This window comes from Corapipo altera, unplaced genomic scaffold (assembly GCF_003945725.1).
Source record: "Corapipo altera isolate COAL_440 unplaced genomic scaffold, ASM394572v1 24b, whole genome shotgun sequence".
NCBI classification, from domain to species: Eukaryota; Metazoa; Chordata; class Aves; order Passeriformes; family Pipridae; genus Corapipo; species Corapipo altera.
The window spans coordinates 11,084,395-11,103,442 of NW_020884888.1; the positions used below are offsets into that span (position 1 = coordinate 11,084,395).

Consider the following 19,048-nt stretch of genomic DNA (forward strand, 5'->3'; position numbering starts at 1 on the left):
TGGAATCTGAAGGGACTCCCACAGAGAAATCACCTTTGTTATGGCAAATAGTAGAAATAATTTCTCTGTATTTTATTTTGAATTACCATGATTCTACATGCAGAGGTAATTGTGTTCTGTAATGACTTTGTCTGGTTGGTGGGAGGGAAGGGTAAGAGGAGAGGGCTGGAGAGGAAGCAACCATCTCAAAGTCGGCTGCTCACAGGAGCTGCATGTGTTTTTTGGACTGGGACACTCGAGGTAGCAGGTAGCCAGTTTAGGACTTGATCTTCAGCTGGATAAGCAAGGCTGCCTTATGTAGGTGGTGAGCAAGGGGTGATGACAGAGCCTGGCTTTTTCTGGCCCCAAAGGATGGGTTGTGAGGACAGCATGGATGGACTCCCCATGGAGCGGGGTGTGGGTGCAGCAGCGGTGGCTGAGGCCCCGCTCAAGGCTCAGTGCTCCCTGAGCCCAGAGAGCTCTGTGTGCCTGCACCTCACCTTACATTGTGCCTCCCCCCACAGTCACCACCCCACAGACACAGGGCCTCCTGCTGTGCCCAACGACTTCACCACCCACAAGCAGAGTGAGAAAAGGATTCAGCGGTTTGGGTTTTTTTACCTTGTTCTTTTGTCTTAAAGGATGCATCTCATTTTGCAGACATAATTTAATAACATTTCCAATTTTTATGAAATTTGCTTTTTTTTTTAAATACAATATTCTCAAAGAAAAATGAAGTTACAATATAAAACCACAGCAAAAAAAAAAAGGTGTAAATACAACTTTTCTATTAGAAAAGGCAGTGCATGGGGAAGGACTGGGAAGCAGTCATTTTTTACTTTTTAAAAACATACATAAACTTAAAGCCACTCACACATTTACTCCTTTTAAATTTCAGCTAAGCTATATCAGGGTATTGCACCGTAGCAAAAAAAGAGAAAAAGGGAGGTTACACTAAACTAGTTTTCTGAGGGCGCAGTTTGTTTCGATGTACACAGACACAACATCCTATTTTCATGCCATCCTTTCATATGTTCATAAATAAAATTACTGAACCACTTGTTTCAAAACCAATTGAAGATGATTTTGTGCAAAAGAAAAAAGCACTGGAAAAAACCAAACCTAAGAAAGCCCTTTTGTGAACAGAGAATGCCACTTGCTCCTACCTTTAGACTATGCCCTCTCATACACTGTGCCTTAATATACTTATTTATACTACTGTACTGTTTAATATACAACATCAACATATTCTCTTATAGTATAAATAAGAAAACTCCAGAGCCAGGAAACAAACCCACTGTGACTGACAGTGCATCATCATGTCAAATAAACCATTTTAGATCTATCTACAAATACATATGTATATAAAATATTAATGATACACAAAGCCACAGACAGGGCACGTGCATGTCAGCAAGAGAAGTGACACAGAGACTCCGACACGTGCATGTGTGCACAGAGATGTTGTGAAGGCAGCAAACCTATCCAGTAATTAGAAATCACATTTCAAAGCCATGTTTGAGGCAGTCTTAAACTCCACTGGAGCTGTGCTTGTTTACATGGTTCATGAACGTGGCATTACTTGTGTTAGATTTTGGTAAAAGCAAAGAAACAAAACCACCTGAGTAAGCTTTTGTCTCCCTCCCCTTTACAGCCTGGGGTCTCTTAAAATAAGGGGTTAAAAAAATTATGGCATGGGGTATATATAGTGACCTAAATCTTAGAAGAGCAAGAAAGAGGTGTAAGAGCAGTAAAAGCAGAAAATTTCTGTACAGCCAATGTCTGATCTCACACAGGGCGTTGCAGCAGGGCTAGGAAATTACTTTGTCCCCTCTTGGTTGGTATTGATCAAACTTGGAGAGGAGTAAGAACAGCTGAATATATCCCTACTAGTTATGAAAAACAAATCTGTTTCAACTGTATTTAAATAGAAAAAATTATTAATGGGAACTCATTGAGTAAGCCCCCCCCCTTAAAGGTTCTCTTCAGGTTATTTCTATACAAAATATTTGATAATACCTCTTTGCCAGGTACAGTCTGTCTTGAAGCTGAATGTGTAGCAGGCATTGATGACAAAACCATATCTAGGGCATGAAAGGGACCAGCAATGCCTTGTGCCCACCCCCTTCACAGCATCTTGGGCTGGAAGGCAACAAGAATAAAGTCTCAGCTGAGTTATAATGTGGGAGTGGAGGAGGACCAATAAAGTCTCTCAAGGCAACCGAGGTATAGTGTAGGAATGGAGGGGATCACCTTTCGGTCTGTAGTTTATACCACTCATTTTTGGGAGATTGTTGGCCACCCTGTATGTATGAGCCCACCTAACGTGCTAGTGATGTGTTCTCACTGCTGTGGGTACATGCACCAGGTCTGGGGACATTCAGACACAGCATTCACATCTGGTGACAAAGCTGCTGAACTGTCAGTGACACATTCATTGTAAGAACACTGCTGTGCCCACGTGTCAGGTGAAGCAAGCTGGCATGAGCTGGCACGAAAAGCTAAGGCGTGTATAGCATGCCTTATATAGCATATAGAAGCATATATTTGTAATTTGTTATTTCATCAGTATCTTTGCTCTAGCTTCAGTGTTGTTGCTCCTGACTTACACCTGCAAAAGTGAAAGCAGAAGAGGGAACTCTGTGTGCCTGTAATAGTATGTGCATATAGGAAATGTGCATCAAATATAGCTACAAGTATCAGGCCACTCTGGCCTAGATGCAAGCAGTTCATGGTCCCATCAAATCTTTTTTATAATGAACGGATGTACTTGCATGCACTTATGCATGGAAAATGTGTAAATGTATGACAAAACTGCTAGTCTTGTAGGTTATTTGATTGTGTTTATTGCAAAATATCCAGCTATTATCAGAGTGGAAGTTACTAAGATGGGTTATTTTTATGGATGTTGCCCAGGAAGTATTGTAGCACTGATGATAGATTTTTATGCAGCTGCAAAAATTTCTTTTTTGCCCAGTCTTAAATTACGAGGGTGTTCAGGGAAAGAAAAGAAATATTTGGAAGAGGAAGCTAAGTAGTAGCTTTAAAAAAAAAAGTATTTTTTAAATATCAGCTGTGTTTGGAGTTAAAATCTATTTGTCATAGAAATTTTGATTATAACTGAAGGTAACAGTATCTGCAGCAGAACCCACCACGGAGAAAGCTTTTGGTGGACCTTGCTGCACTCTGCAAAGTGCTGCAGTCTCTGGTCTCTCTTCTGCAAAACCCACCATTTTTTTAACCTTAAGATTAGTTCCCTGAAGTAAAAGTAACTCAAAGCAGGTAGTGAAATGACTAAGTGAATAGGAAGTCAAGGTTCTCAGCACCTTTGTGGGGCTTGGTCCCTCATGAAATGGCAAATGCCAAGAAAAAAGAAGGCAGTTGCAAATTTTGACTGGCTGGTTTAATTCATCTGAGTGCTTTAAAAATAATTAAGTTCAACACTTATGAGTAAAGCCACAAAATCTACAAGAGGACATCTTCTGTGCAAGCAAAATGGGATTTTTTTCATATGTAAGAGAGGGATATTTGGGTATTTTCCAGACAGTTTAAAAAGATGAAAAATGTGCATAAAGAGACTTTCCCCACACATATATCTATCTAGTGCTTCTTTCAACTGTACATCATACTTTTCTAAATAACTGAAACTTTAAAAAGAAAGAAAAATTAAATACATTGTAACTTGTTTATGCAGAGAGAGGAGGGGTTACTTAACAAAAAGTGGGGTTTTATTGTATAGGAAGGGAAAATATTTATTCAAAGAAGAGCCAACAATACCCTTTTTCTATACATTAAATGCAATTTATACTTCACAGAGTATATTACAAGGGTGTTTCTTCTTTCTTTCACATTCCTGCCCACCTGCCTAGTGACACAAAGAGTATGTTGTGATGTCAATACCAGTAGCACCCTTGCAGGTGAAAATGTTCTACTTTTTACCACCAAAGCAACTCAGAATCTTATGGCTGGGGCTTCCGTCCCACCCCATCTGAAATCATCTGAGATGGGCCCCTCCTTCTTTAGTTGAGTTCAATCTTCCCAAAAGAGTCAAATAATACCAGGAAGTCAAAAACCATACATCTGGTAGAAGAGCCCAACGCTCAGGGTGTTAAGAGAGAAAGCTTGGCCACTCCTGCCTGTTGTGTCCTCGTTGTGTGGTGCATCCTTGGCGTGGTTAACAGTTCTGGCAAGGGAGGTTTGCAAGAAGCATCAGTTAAGGGAAGGGCTTTTAGCTATGTGACTACAAAAGCTGCTACTTACATTACTAAAGGTTTTTGGTGATCAAACATTTTCAGTAAAAACTCATTTTAGAAAACTGAGTTGCAATGCATGCTACCAAAACGAAATCTCTTTTCTTGTGAGAAAAAATTGCTGAACTTCTGATTCTCTTGTTACTTTTACTGTCCAGCTGACTTGTGCTTTGTTGCTGTCATGGCTCATGCAGCTCCAGTAACACAGCTGTTGAGGCTAGATCTGTGCCAGAGGAGTTCTAACTCATGTGGAAACGGTGCTCCCCTCGAGTTATGTGGGAAGAGAATTCATACCTGTCCTGGCTATGATAGCCACACATGTTGCACTCAAAAGGATCACGGAACCCGTGGCAACCCATATGGATTGTATACATCACATGATCCAAGAAAAGGACTCGACAGTGTTCACACTTGTAAACTTTCACTTGCTCCCCATTGCTGCTGATCACTTTGAAAGCATCCTGGGAATTGTCAGTACCTGCTCTCAAGACATCATATTGCCTGTTTTCTTCTTTTATAGAGATGCCATTTCTTGCATGGGGACCTATATGGTTTGTCAGGTAGATCAAACCACTGCGCTCCTCATTATTGCTCTCTGTATCTGTTGAGTCTTGGCAGCTGTTGCTGGGAGAGGCGTCTCGTTCGGAGGAGACAGATTTGGCTTTGGAAAGCAACAACAAGTTTTCCACTGCACTGTCCTGAGGAAGGTTGGAGCGAACCTGACTGTCCCCAAGAGGTTTGTGGAGCTGATACATGGGGCTGATGACAGGCACCACCTCAGAACCCCCTGGTGGTGTCTGGACAAGGGGACGCAAGGACTCTGCCCCCAGGTAACTGATGGCATTATTAATGGCCTGGTCGATAACGTGCGTCTGCATAATCTCGTTCTCTTTCTCATAGTTGGTGGTGGCATCGTATGGAAGGTCAGGCAAACACTTTTCACCTGCAGTGAAAAACAGTGAGAAGTCAGATGGTTGATTTCTACAAAATTAAGGAACTGCACATCATGGATTAATAAAACATGGAAGAAGAGAGTTGACCAAATCCACCTCTGAAATCCACCTGAGGTATTCACAGTTCTCTAATATAGCCAGGTAGAAAAATGTTGGGTTGGTGGGGCTTTTTTAGCCTGCTAAATAATCTGAGGGCTTTGGAAAAGCAAATGGATGAAAAACAGATTCTGGAAATAATTATATGGGACTCAGGGGCGCTACAGACCAAGTGCTTCATCCTCTCTTTCTCATTTCTAACTGGAGTCCCTACAGTGAGCTGAGGCATTGTCTTCGTGGTTAGTAAAGCCAGTGTACCAGCACAGTCACAGTGAACCTGGCCTCCATGCTTCAGAGCATGAAGCACATTATCAATATTTTTCCCTAAAGTATTGCATTCTTAGACTGAAAATTGTATGTTTTAGTTTTAGTTTTAGACCTTCAGTTTCTTAGAAATAACCCACATTGCAATGTGGTCACATGTCATTTTAAAGAAAAAAACAACAAAACCTTTACATTTTGTACTGCCACCACCCCTCCACACCTTGTTTTTAAATAAACCATGTTAGACGCATTACCCTATCTAGAGCAAGATTACTTGTTACATGTAACTTTGACTCTGTTTGGATGCCAAAATTAAAATTAAAATTAAAATTTAATTTTTTTAAAATCAGACTGCACTTATGTATCTCTAGCTGGATACCCTAGTATTGAACACAAGTTTCACCACAATTTCCCCCAAATTCCTGGACAGACAGGACTAAGCAAAACATAGTGGAGTGGAAGAAACTACTGAAATGCACAGATACTGATTTTATGAACTTAAGCAGTCTTCTCAAACAGTGTAAACCATCAATGTTATTATCAGGCCTCTAATAAATTTATGCAAATGAAAAGGGGTAAAAGATTTCCACAGATTCCTGTAGTCTACTAATAAGAGAATGTTTGTAGTCTGGATGGATTTTCTAGCTCTGCAGATCTTGGGAAACACTGAAAGCCACAAACATCTCTATGTGCTGTAATTATTTCCTGATCAATATGAAATTTGCTGGTAGGTCTCACAGAGTCCTAATTTGTCGCAGAGGCATGGAAAATTTACCAGAAAGTCTGCACATTATTTTATCAATAATTTCCCACCCAGTTTCTACTCAAATTGACTATCCAAGGTCAGCTAAGAGCACAGAAACCTTCTAGCATGACACTATTGCAAAGATGGGGACCAAAGTGTAGGAAGTCCTTCTGTCCATATTTCCCACATGATATGGTTTCATACTAGTTTGTCCATGCTCTGCAGGCAGAGAAAGAAACACTCTTAACATTGTGTAAGTTCCTATAGGGGATGTAGGGTACAGACACCTTCTAGCTGTGCTGCATAAGCTTCCCGTTCCTCTTGTTTTCTTTCCCAATCATTCTGCCAATTTGAGAAGCCCTTTACTGGACTGTATTCTTTTTTCTTCAAGATTTATCCTTGATAATGCTACAGTTTTCAGGCAGAATGTAATGCTTAAGATTCAAAATAGGCATTGTGAAAGACTCTTGAATTAAATACAGAAAACCCTTCCTAATATGAATTTATACACTTGATTCAAGGAGGATAAAATGAGGCCAATATCGTTTATATTCCATGGGCACTGCACACCACTGAAAAGTGGGACTGGTCTTCATTATACATGCAATTTTGGGCATCCAGAAGGCATGATTTTAATATATGTTTCTTGGGTAGTATTTGCTTTATGTAGCATAACTAGTTGGTAGTTGGCCTGAGAGGATCAAGTCTCATGAGAAAAATTTGTTTCCAAGCGAAGTGTCTGAAACAGACACAAACCTAAGGTAGGCAGGTACCATTTCTATATCTGGGCAATGCAGGTAATACTTGCACTCATTAAAAATAATAGCTCATTTCTGTGGTTATTAGAGCATAAGTAAATTAAACTGCTAATGGTTTGATGTGCTTCAAGTTTTGCACTGCTCAGGATTCTGAAGTAAGTACTTAAAAGGTAAAAATGCATTCAGTGCACATGGACACCATTTTTCTTAGTATTTTTTAATCCCTCTCTTTTCTTAGCTGCTTATTTTTTAAAACACGATAACCATGTGTCAAGCTTTCACGCAGTTCTGATTTGGGTTTGGATGACCCAGTTCTGCTTTTGGGTCTGGGAGCTATTCCATTTTGGAATACAGAGAGAATTTTACAGGTAACTGGCTGAATTTGGTGAACAATCTCCTTTTGAAAGGTAATGAATTCAGTCTTGAGAAAAAACTAGCAAAGCAGAAGAAAGTCCTTCCCTTATGTGAAGGATGCCCTTTGCTCCTTCTCCCTGGGATTGGGATGACACAATAATCTGCAGGAGCAATAAACATGACGTACTACCCAAAAACTCTACTGACCAGCTGGCCCAACCTTGAATTAATCATAAATGTACCTATTACATGAAGCAGCAGGTGAGGACTGGAAAGGAAAGGATTTGGGGGCATTTTCTTGTCAGGAAAGTTTGCCCTTTTGAAGGTTAGCAAATTTCCATAAATATCTGCTGTCAGTAGGTTGTCTTCCCACACTGCACGCTGAATAACTAACTGACAGGAAACTCTGCCCTTCTAAAACTCACAGTTAAACTGGCTTTCTTTACTGTTTCTTGGGGTAAAGAGAGAAAAGGAGAATGATACAGCTAGTCCACACCCACAGATACATTGCATATAGGATACTTGCTAGTACCTTTTAAAGTTTAACACTTCTGTTCTTCCTGGAACTTTCACAGAATTAGTATTTTGCCTGATGCAATCAGTTACTAGAGTGTCTAAACTAATATGGTTTGCCTCACACAGTTGACATATTTTGGTAACTACCTCTACTACAACTTTTGTCCTTTTATAAGTGTTTTTTATCCTTGACTACCTCCTGGAATTGTTGCCTTTGGACTTGAAAAAAAAATTGGACTTTATTTTAAAACTTTTTGTTGCACCTCTTGATGTAGCTGAGATTCCCTTTTCCTTGTCTAGAAAACACTAATTTTCCTTTCAGCCTTGTGTCCTTGTTGAATAAAGTGTATCTGCATTTTCTGTCCCACAAACTGGTCTTTTTTTGTGCCTTGACTTTTGACTGAAGACTTTCTCAATGTGTGTTTTGTTTCAAAGACTTGAGTTTTATCTGATTGTCTCCTATAGAATAATATTATAAAAGAATGTGCAGAGAATTATGAAAGAATCTAACTGGGTATGAGTATACGATGTCCTCTGATTTCCCATGTTTTTATTTATTTAAGACTAACCCTCCATAGCTGACAAAATCTTGTCCGTGGGTCTCACAAAACTGGTGTAACCACTACTTAATAAACAGAACAATATATGTGGAGCCTTCATTCTTATAGGCATGACATCAAATTTTTCACTGTTAAGACAGGAACTACTAGGTGCAAATGGGCATGAAGATTTTGCATCATTCATAAAAGTATCCAAAGATTTTTTCATTTAGGTATTTTTCTCAGACATATCCATGATCATTTTGGGCTTTAGAAGTATACAGACTTTATCAAAGGGTGAAGAATATTCACCACTCTATGTTCAACTATTAACAAACACTTTCAGAAACACCAATATGCCCAGACCTGAATGTCATCCAAGAATTCAATAAAATAACTCTGAAAGTGTGGTCAAATGCTATCCCAACAGGAAACTTCTATTCCTATCTTTGGCTTCTTAAGGCAACTTTAAGAGCCTGTCCAAATCTTGTAATGATCTGGTTCATAAACTTCTAAAAAGGCAGAAAAAAGATTTAAATTTGATCTCCAGATGTGGAAAACTAAACATGCAGAAATGTATGCTGGAGATATTTATTTGTTGGTTTTTTTTCCCCCCCAAACAAATCTCTGTATCTGATTCTGTAGAGATACATACTATTAATTTATTAAACCAAGTAAAACCATAAAGCAAAAGTAAAAATCTTGTAATATTTTTGGGGGGTTTGTTTTGTTTTACTTTTTAGGAGACAGCAAACGTTTAACTCTTACCAACAAATTTCTGAGGCATAGAGCTCTTACGTTTGGCGACGTTACTTGCTAGTCTATCCAGCACGAGGGCTCTTTCTGACCCTATCTTGCACAGGTCTTCAGCCATTTCACTCTGGTTAGTTTCCTCTTTTATGACTGAAATCAAATGACATCAGAAGGGTTAGGCAGGCTTGTTCCATTTTAATGGAACTGTTGTCTTCAGGTTATTGTTTGTCAGTCCATGTCTTTTAGCTCCCAAGCAGATAGATGAAGGAGCTCACCATATCAGACACAGGACAGTTCTGACTCTTGGTAACAAAGTCCCTCATACTGATTAATCTACATACATATTCACGTTTCCCTCATTGAGGATACAGAAATGAGATAGCAACTGTAAGGTTTCTGCCTGTATGTCATGCAATCACTCCACCCTTGTTCTACAGCCACTCTGCATTTCTGTGAATAAATGAGGCCCTAACTTTACACTGGACATGAAGCAGCATATTGTTTCACCCTTCCGCTGACACCCCCCACTGTCCCTCTGCACCTCTCCGAGTGAAACCACTTGTCTTCTTTAGCAGGAAAAATGGATAACTTCTCAACTACAGCAGTGGAATATATATTTGCAAGCTACACCAACCCTTCTCTCCAGCCCCTTTTTCCCCTAGCAAATATTTAGATACTTCCTTGATGCAATTTATATTTTAAATAACCATTTAAATTGATAAAATCACACCTACAGTGAAACACTGATTTCCAATACTCAAACCTGTTTCCCAACCTCCTGCTGCTGGCTGAGACACTGTAGAATTAGGAGCTTAGCTGTGAGGCTCTAGGAAAAGAAGACTATTTCACTTTCACTATATTTTACTTCAGTATTTTCCTGCAGAAACAAAAGGGATGTATGAAAATGCACTGTCAAAACAATGACTATGAAAAATGCATGGAAAAGTATTTCTGAGTTTGAGCATCTAAAGGGAAGGTGATATGCAGTGAAATCAGAGCACAGCTGTTTTGTTGGGGTTTGTTTTTTGCTTTTTGTTTGGTTGGGTTTTTGTTTTGTTCTTGTTGTTGTTTGTCAAGGCAGAAAGAGGGGTTAATTTTACTTTTACCTGCTACTAAGATATGGACATTTTTCCTGAACTTGTGAGTTTCTATTAAAGGAAGAAGCAAAAGATGATTTTTAGGCTTTGATTTTTTAAGCTGTTTCAATTAGGTACCCCGCTCTGCTACATTTTGCCTTCTGTGCCTGCTGAGAATTCCTTTTATCACTGGATTTACTGGTTCACAGAACCCACTACTCTGGTACCTAGGTGTTTCTCAATAGTTGAGAACACATTTTCTAATGTGACGTTATTCTGACAATATACCACAACCATAAAAGGATGATTGTGAAAATTTCACTGTCCCTGAAATATATGAAATCAGGGTCTGGTGGATAACTGTGAGAAGCAGGTGAAGTGTACCAGACAACACCACCCTGCAATACCAAACTGAAGAGTACACAAGTGGTTCTTGAGTCACTGCTGCAGCAGAACATACTACAGTGATAGTGACAATGACAGTGACAGGGAGTCTCACAGAATTATGCCCCAGTCCCATAAGACACTAAAGGTTGTGATCAATGTAAGAAACGAGCAGAATTTGGTCATGAAGCTGCAGAAGAATAAAGGGTGTTGATGGTATATAGTCATCATCGAATAAGCACACACCAGAATCTTGTGCTGACCAAGGTTTCAAAGTACCACCTCAAGAGGAGACTTACAGAGAATGTTTTAAAGCTGATGTTTAACAGGGAAACAAAGACTGGTTCTTTAGTTAAATGTTGAAATGATCAAGAAATATTTGTTTAGAATATAATAACATTACATTTCTAATCAGTTCAAGAAAGGATGAATCATGTATTCAATAGTCAAACTTTCAAACTTTTAAAACTGCTATTAAAAAAAAGGGCAAATTGTATTATGTACTAATATCCAGCATTTGCAACTGAAACCCCCTGAAATTTGCTACCATCTGGTAAACTATTTCTCTGTAATTCGGTATCTGTGAACTGAAAAAAGTAAATAATTTTATCTTTTCAAATTAATATTCCCAAGTGACTGAAGAACCACAATTGACCTTTTTTAAACTTCATAAACTATTTCTTCTGTTATTTTACATAAGCCTGGTAAGACTTTAGCACACTTCCACTCAACTCAAATGCAAAACTCCAGATAATAACTCTAAGAGATGAACTTCACATGGACAGTGAGATTCTAGTCCTCTAAAATAAGAATTTTACCATTAAATTCATCAGGTTCCAATTTTGTGATGCATTTCCTTCTCTTAAAGAAAGAAAAGACAAGTTAAAATATAAACACAGTCTCTTGTTCCCCTTTTTACTCCTTTTTGCTCGATCTTTATTTAATTTCTTTCTCAACTGTATTTTTAGATTCATAAGCTGATGGAAAACTTCTACTAGTTTGGGTCCTTTCAACTGTCATTTTAATCTATGTATACTACAAAAGTTGTTTTAAAATGCTGTTAAAAGCAATCCTGCTGTGGCAGAATGTCAAATCGGACACTCTAGCAGATTGTTGTATGAACTTCTTTCAGTCTGGGGGAAAAAATGGCCTGAATAATGGCTCTAATAGATCCACATCACACCTTGAAATATTGTAAGAATGGTGGCAGTATAGCTACTTGCTTTTCTAGATATAACTTGGAATACACTAGAAGTCCAAGAAAGACACCCAGTCATTCTCTACTTTTTCTTGTATATTTTCTTCATGCAAAATACTAGGAAAAATGCAGGAAAGTTTCATGTTCTAGAAATGTAAAGAACTGATTCATTAACTGAGTACTAAATTTTTTTTAAGAGTAAAGTCCTTCACTGGATATAAGGTCTAAAACTGGAAGTTAATACTTTAATTTTTTTTCTAATTTGCAAAAGCAGTCATATTACATCAAATACAGATTTACAAGACACAAGAAAGAAGTGATTCTTTCAAAGCATTAATGAATTCCTCAAGTTTTCATCCCACTGAGATATTAGATATTTAGCTGTAAGCTACTGCAAGCTCTCCTGTCATGATTTGATATAAGCAAAGGTCCATCTCTAAAACTATTAAAGTTTGTGATTCCTGACACCAGTTTCATCTGGGCATTTTTCCTACTAAGACTTTAGTAGTAGTTCAGCTACTCATTTTCCTGTTCTGTGTGCAGGCATTCAAATCCATGTGCCAGACACTGAAGACTGAAATCCTAAAACAAAGTATTTGCTTCTAAATCATGTCACCTCTTTGAGGAGTAAGTATTGCTGCCTACTGTATATTACACTGAGCTTTTCTATTTATACATTCTCCAGCCCCTCAATAAAATTAGAAGGGGCGCTGCTCTAACATGCTGTCTGCCAAAAGCATCTCAGCTGTATTCACTGCTATTATTATGTGCATATACTTTACATTATCTGATAGCATGTAAAAACATATTCAGGTTCTGTCCAGATATAAAATATTAAATGAGGCATAATTGCAAATAAGGCAGAGAGAACCTTCCATTTTTGTCATTTGACAAACCAAATAACATATACTGACAGGATCAAAAGAGTATGCAGGAAACGGAACTTACTTAAACTCCACCACAGAAGCTGGATCTTCTCTATCTAAAACTGCACTTATGAGGGGATTTTGTAATTACTTGGAAGGATCCCATACAGATCTCTAGGATCTTTGTTAAAAAATATAATCCAAGCCCCAATATCTGCTTGCTCTATTTCTGGGCATAGTTCTAGAGTTGATATTTTCCAAGAAATGGACTTTACCTTCACCATAAAACTAGTCTCACAGAGAAGAACAACAGGGCCTCACCTCCCCTCAGTTTTCTTTTAAAGGGGAGGTTGGGAAGAAGGCTGTCAACAGATTATTAACATTTCTGGACTGGTTCAAGTCAAACTGCCTAAATTAAATGCCTCTGGCTTCATGTCCTCTTGCTTGGAAGAGTGAGATCAAAGACAGATTTCTCACCCTTGTTAGATGAGTTGGTCTTAGTGGTCAAGTGAGCCCTTTAAGCCATGCCTGGAAAGGGAAGGAGATGTGCAATGCAGAAGATTCTGCAACCCTACCTAGAACACTGGCATTAAGTTTCTATTAAAAATATATCCACAAGCGTATTGCAATATAGGACTCCAAGCAAAAGTGGTGAGGTGATGTAGTCACACTGTTTTGAGATGACGAACTGATGTTTTCCAGGTCTTGTAAGGGTTTTGCTACGTTTGAATTGTACTTTGACTTTTTATTTGAGCTAAAAAAAGTGAGACAACAGCTAAATATTTCTCAAAAAAAGAATAAATCCAGATGCAATATCATACATATTGGGGGGGTGGTGTGCCTCCACAATGCCAAAGTTGCCACAAATGGTATTGCTGTTCCTTTTGCACTCCTTTTTCTGCACTCGTGACAGGATAGCGTTATTCCCCAGATGGACACAGTTATTACCTGGATAAATGCTGCTTGAGAGATTCATCGTTTGCAGGTAGTTATGGCAGCGTTCTTTATGTTCTTCCAAAGAGCTGCGCTGCTTATAACTGCGACCACAGTATCCACACTTATGGGGTTTGCCAACTGGAGGAAACACAATCAATTATGAGATTCAGATGAGGTATCAAAAATGGTAATGACAACAGGAAAAAAGCCCACTCCTAAAATAAAGCCATGCTGTGGTGAACTGAAGAAGGATTTCATCAGTGTAAAAAAAATCTAAATGAAAACAGAACTAATGGAAAATTAGTGATATATCTTTACATCAACAGGCCAATTCTGTGGGTGCTGCAAGCTGATTTTAGATGATCCACATCAGATAAAGACTGCAACACTAAATCTTTAAAAGCAGCAACTACACAAGTTAGAAACGGAGATACCTTCAAATGTCTGACAGTATTTGCTTTATTGTCTATACCCACAGAGACTGCCAGTTGGGGGTGTAGGTAGCGACTTGCCCACAGATGGATGTCAATTCTGATGTAAAGAGAACCAGCCCAACCCTTTTAAGACAACTTTAGATTTTGCATGTTTTCTGTTTCTGGAAATTCAAGAGAAATGGCATGAAAATTTATTTTTTGTATTACACCAATCCAGGTCTAGCTAATTCTAGGAATTTCACACCAGTACTTTTTTTGTGTACTTTTGGACTTGAATTTTCTGTCTTAATGTGACAAGGCTGTCACCTTACACCTGATTTCACAACTTTAGATGGTTGCACAGTTTAATTTTTGAATTTTATTTACAAATTCTTAGGTGAAAATCTGATTCAGACATCCAACTTGTTTTATAATGTATTGATGTCAATTTACCAATTGCAGGAAATAATCACTATCTACAGTTTATGCATTGTCTCTTCAACTACAGAATCCTCATAGTTTGCTAGAAGTGTCTAGGTGCAATGTCATATATATATATATATATGTGAAGAATTATGTTTCAAACTGTGCATCCGTGAAATCAGTAACAGCAAAGGAGAGGGAGGCAAAGTCTGTGCTTTCCTCAATCAGGCTGGGACCAAACCAGAGAAGTGGAAATTATTTTGGACATCTGGGATTAACACTAAGGATTTTATTATGTTATTTAATATGTGTGCTAGAAAAGAATTTCCTTAGTGGTGTGCAGAACAAAAACACCACTTTGAGAGCTCTCCTTTTGCCACCCAGAACTTGGTCCCAAAGCCAACTTTCACAAGTAACATTACCAGCGTCAATTCCAGCAATGTGTATTGGAGGTCTCCCATCCAAATAACAATTTGCATTTGCAGCTTAGCTTGGGAAACTAGATGAGACTGCAGTCTGCTTTTAAAGGCACTTAAATGTGCTAAATTGGTTTTACTTCACAAAAGGTATGTGACTATGGCTTCTGTCAAACAATGACAGGTTCCTGGTAATGGAAAAGTGCAGCTATTTACTCATATCCATATTACTGTTGAGACAAGACACTAAAAAACTCCATCATAGTCCCCTTTTGTGGAAGATTATTATCTTTTTTTCTCCCACCCTCTCCCTTCTCCACACTCTTTCTCCTTAAAAGTATGTGTGATAACAAGGTGCAACAAATAATGCTGTAGGTTGTGTTCATTCCTTAGGTTGAGGATGACTACCAGACTGTGTTTCAACTTATATATTATCTCTTACCCTAAAACGTTCATCAGCTCTAACTCATGTTCGTACTTCCATGAAATGGATTACTCACATAAGTCTTATAAGATGAAACCCTAATACAGAAACTTTGAATCATCCAAGAAGTATGGGAAAAAAACCAGTTCTTCTGGTGAAGGGTCATGAAGATGTGTTTAGTCATTTCTTTGCTGCTAACACACTGTGGCCAGCTCACAGCTTGGTTAACCTCAAGATGGGGCTCCGTGCCTCTGCAGGATGAGAAGACCTTAGCGGCCACCCTTATCACCTCGACAGGGGTGCTGATGAGCACCCCTGGTTAGTCCCATACCTTCACTTACCTGAGTGAGTCCTCAGGTGTCCCGTAAGGGCATCCCTGCGACGGCAAGCATAGTTACACAGGTGACACTTGAAGGGCTTTTCACCTGAGTGCAACTTTATGTGGCGCAGAAGGTTGCCCTTCTGTGTAAAGGAGGCTCCGCACTGATTGCACTGGAAAGGGCGTTCTCCTATGGGGAGAAGAGGAAAATACATGAGAACAAAAAAAGTCTTACACGGTAACAAGAGAAAGATTTCAGTGAGAAAGTTGTTTTCTCACTGCTGCTCTGTGACTTCCACCGGCTGCAGGTTTGATATAACATGAGGCTTTCAGACTAAACCTGCCAGTTTCTTAATGCTTCACTGGCTGGGTCAATTTGATCTGAAAATCTAATTTTTTTTTTCTAAATCAGAATGGCACATCACAATGCAAATTCAAACTCATTTAAATAAAGTGACTGCAACATTTTGTGTTGAAGAGCCACTCTTCCTGATCAGCAGTTTTGGAATAAACCAATATCCAATTTTGCATGTTGTGGCATTTGGTGGGGTTTTTAATGTGGCTTTTTTCAAAGGGTCTTTAAAATATGCCACTGAAGCAGCAAAATAAAAAGGAAACTCATTAAAAATGCATTTCAGGATCACAAGTTCATTTCAGCGTTACATTCTTATATTTAAATGAAAGGCACTTCATTATAACAGTTATAATAACTTCTTTTCATTTACATTTTCCCTGTATTTTCCCTTTCAATTTCTTCTCCATTACCTGTCTGTCCCTAAGCAGCCAAATCAGGAAAGAGACAGAGAAAAGAGAGAAAGAGAGAGAGCAAAATCACAGAAGTTAAGACAGTGCAAAGGAAGCCCTGTACTTCCATGTCGAAGTCCCAATCCTTCTCTAGGTAAGGTATGAACAGAGGAGCTGCACAAATAGGCTCTGATGATCCACACTTTGGACAGACATGGGGAAAAACTCGAAGAGACACAGCCTTGATTTTTCTAAATTGGTGCCTGTTATAAAGGAAATGAATCAATGCCTTTGCAAAAATTAACATGGCTGTTGTTTGCTTTTTAGTGCTGTTAAAAATCAATATGTTCATTTATTAGTTTTTTGGTGGGGTTTTTTTTTGTTTTCTTTCTGGTTGTTTTTTTTTTTTTTAATTTAAGATGAATGAAGCCTTTGCTGAAATGAGTGGGAAATAAAATATATTTCCAGTTATACCAGACAGAATCTGCTTCTGCATGCCTGTTTCTCCATAGCCCTCAACTAAGTCAAATCAGGCTTTGAAACTCATTTGCTGAATTCTGTTTCTCTTAGGCATAAATTTAATCTGCTGTAGTAGTTATAACACAATAACAATACTAGAACCAGCCCAGAGATGACCTGTTTTTAGTTTTGATTTTATTTGCATAACAATAACATTGTATTTAAGATTTCACAGTTGAAGTTAAAATATATATTAAAAAAAGTTAAATTATTTCTTTCTTCTCTCTCACTTAACCATCATGTATTATTTTGCACACCTAGGATCAACTTTTATGTCCATACATGTGAATATATATGCAGTGTGATCATGTCTGACTTCTGAGTAATGCAGCAGAAGAGCTGAAGATCAGTTAGCAGCACAATCCCAACCCAAAAATCTGAAAACCCTGTCATCAGGGCTGGCAGCTTTAGCATTCAGCAAACAGTAAAATGAATCCACTTTATGACAAGATATTTTCACTGGTCAAACAGTTTCAAGCAGGAAAGCATAGTCCCCATCAACCCAAATGAGCTCACTTTCTTTGTCCATCAAGTAGCTGTAAACTATGCCCACAACTGGTTCAGCTGCCGTGGCCTACAAAAATGCCAGCATAAGCCTTACAGGACTTTGCAATGTGCTTCATAAGCCATGCACAGCAGTGGTTAGGGAAAAAGAAAACAGGTAAGTATCTCTCTGCTTTGTGTCTTAATCTTTGGGGCAGTTACTCAGCATGGAAGGTATTTTTCAGAAACAGGCTGAAACAGTAATGAAGAAGTCAGTGCATCATGGGGGACACAAATTCAGAAAAAAATGGTTAATTCTTACTAAACAGCTTTTCTAGCATTCATTTTTGCTATTTTTATTTAGAGGAGCATAAGAGGAGAAAACAAGGATTGTAAAAGTACTCCTGGAATGAAATGCAAAGCAAAGTAAGATTGAAATGTACCTCTAGACTACAGGTCTCCCAGTTACAGGCTGAAACCTTGTGTTGGGTGAACAAGACAGACAGAGCATTTAAAACAAGACTGCTGCATGCCAAATAGTTCTACAAAACTTACAGTGGGATTAAATATAAGGGAGCCTGCACTCATGCAGCTGTACAAGAGAAACAACATCACCACTGAAAGACCCTGAAGAGTTACATGTATCTTGGCTGGCCCTTGGCTGTCCTTGCTGCAACTACCAGGATGGGGGATGCCTGCCTTGTAAGCCCAGCAAAGGCTCCCTGACCTGCTAGAATGCTGACATTCACTGATGGAAGGTTACTGGGTCTGGTGACATCCCCTCAAATGAGGATGGGATATGGTGGAAAGAAAAAATATATAATGACTCTTTTTTTTTTTTTACTTTTTTTTAAAGTGAGCTTTCTGTGTAATTTTCTCACCAGTTCTGAAGAGCACATACCTATCCTGGGCAGATTTTACCATACGGTGTGTAACCATGGACAAATATGGGCCCAGGAACAAAAACTGCAATGGGACCCTGAATTGAATAATTTAATCAACCACCACTGCAGTGATTTGCAAGCCTTTGTGGGAGCACAGGCCCTGGACCACTTATTCAGTGAAGCATATTTATCATCTTAATTGAAATTTTTCTCATTTCTTAAACAATACGACAAAATCACCTGAGAGACCTGCAGAGCTCTCTAGAGCTTTCTTTTTTTTTAATGCTCATTCCTCAATGGGCATTAGTTTCCTAAATAAATTCAAGACATTCACACCCAACTAAAAAGATTTAAGTGACGTAACTGGTGACTTAAGCTACAGCACTGTACATATAAGGGGGCAACACATATACCTATGCACACACACACATATATGCACATACATACACATAAGTGCACACTGAGCAAGTGAAACCTGAACCTATACCCTGAGGTATCAGCACCACCGAGCGGGAGTTTCTTTCTCCTTTCTAGATCTCCTTTTTCCTAAACACCAAGCAAGACAACGGCAAGCTGGAGAAAATGAACATACTGAAAGGGAAGGAGAGTGAGAAGAGTTGGGCATCTGTGAGGAGGATTTGCTCTGCAGATGGAGCAACAGGTAAGGGGCTAGGAAGCAGCCAGTGCTGCACAGCTGCCTGCAGACAGGAGGGGGCAGAAATATCAGGTGCTGCTCTGCATATCTGCACTTGGCAG

At 38.8% G+C, this 19,048-nt stretch overlaps 1 protein-coding gene across 11 annotated transcripts in view; it reads right to left on the reverse strand.

Annotated features, from left to right (window-relative positions):
* Positions 1–3,363: 3,363 nt before the first annotated feature.
* Positions 3,364–19,048, reverse strand: part of IKZF1 (IKAROS family zinc finger 1) — a 109,374-nt gene continuing 93,689 nt past the window's right edge. For 9 of the 11 annotated variants that reach the window (XM_027644001.1, XM_027643992.1, XM_027643990.1 and 6 more), the window contains 4 exons: positions 15,685–15,852; positions 13,680–13,805; positions 9,223–9,357; positions 3,364–5,172 (listed from right to left, as the gene is read on the reverse strand). In XM_027644001.1, coding sequence (XP_027499802.1) covers positions 4,469–5,172; positions 9,223–9,357; positions 13,680–13,805; positions 15,685–15,852 — 1,133 coding nt within the window. In that variant the 3' untranslated portion in view covers positions 3,364–4,468. The remainder of the gene's footprint in view (positions 5,173–9,222; positions 9,358–13,679; positions 13,806–15,684; positions 15,853–19,048) is intronic. The other 2 variants (XM_027643991.1, XM_027643993.1) reach the window with 2 other exon arrangements.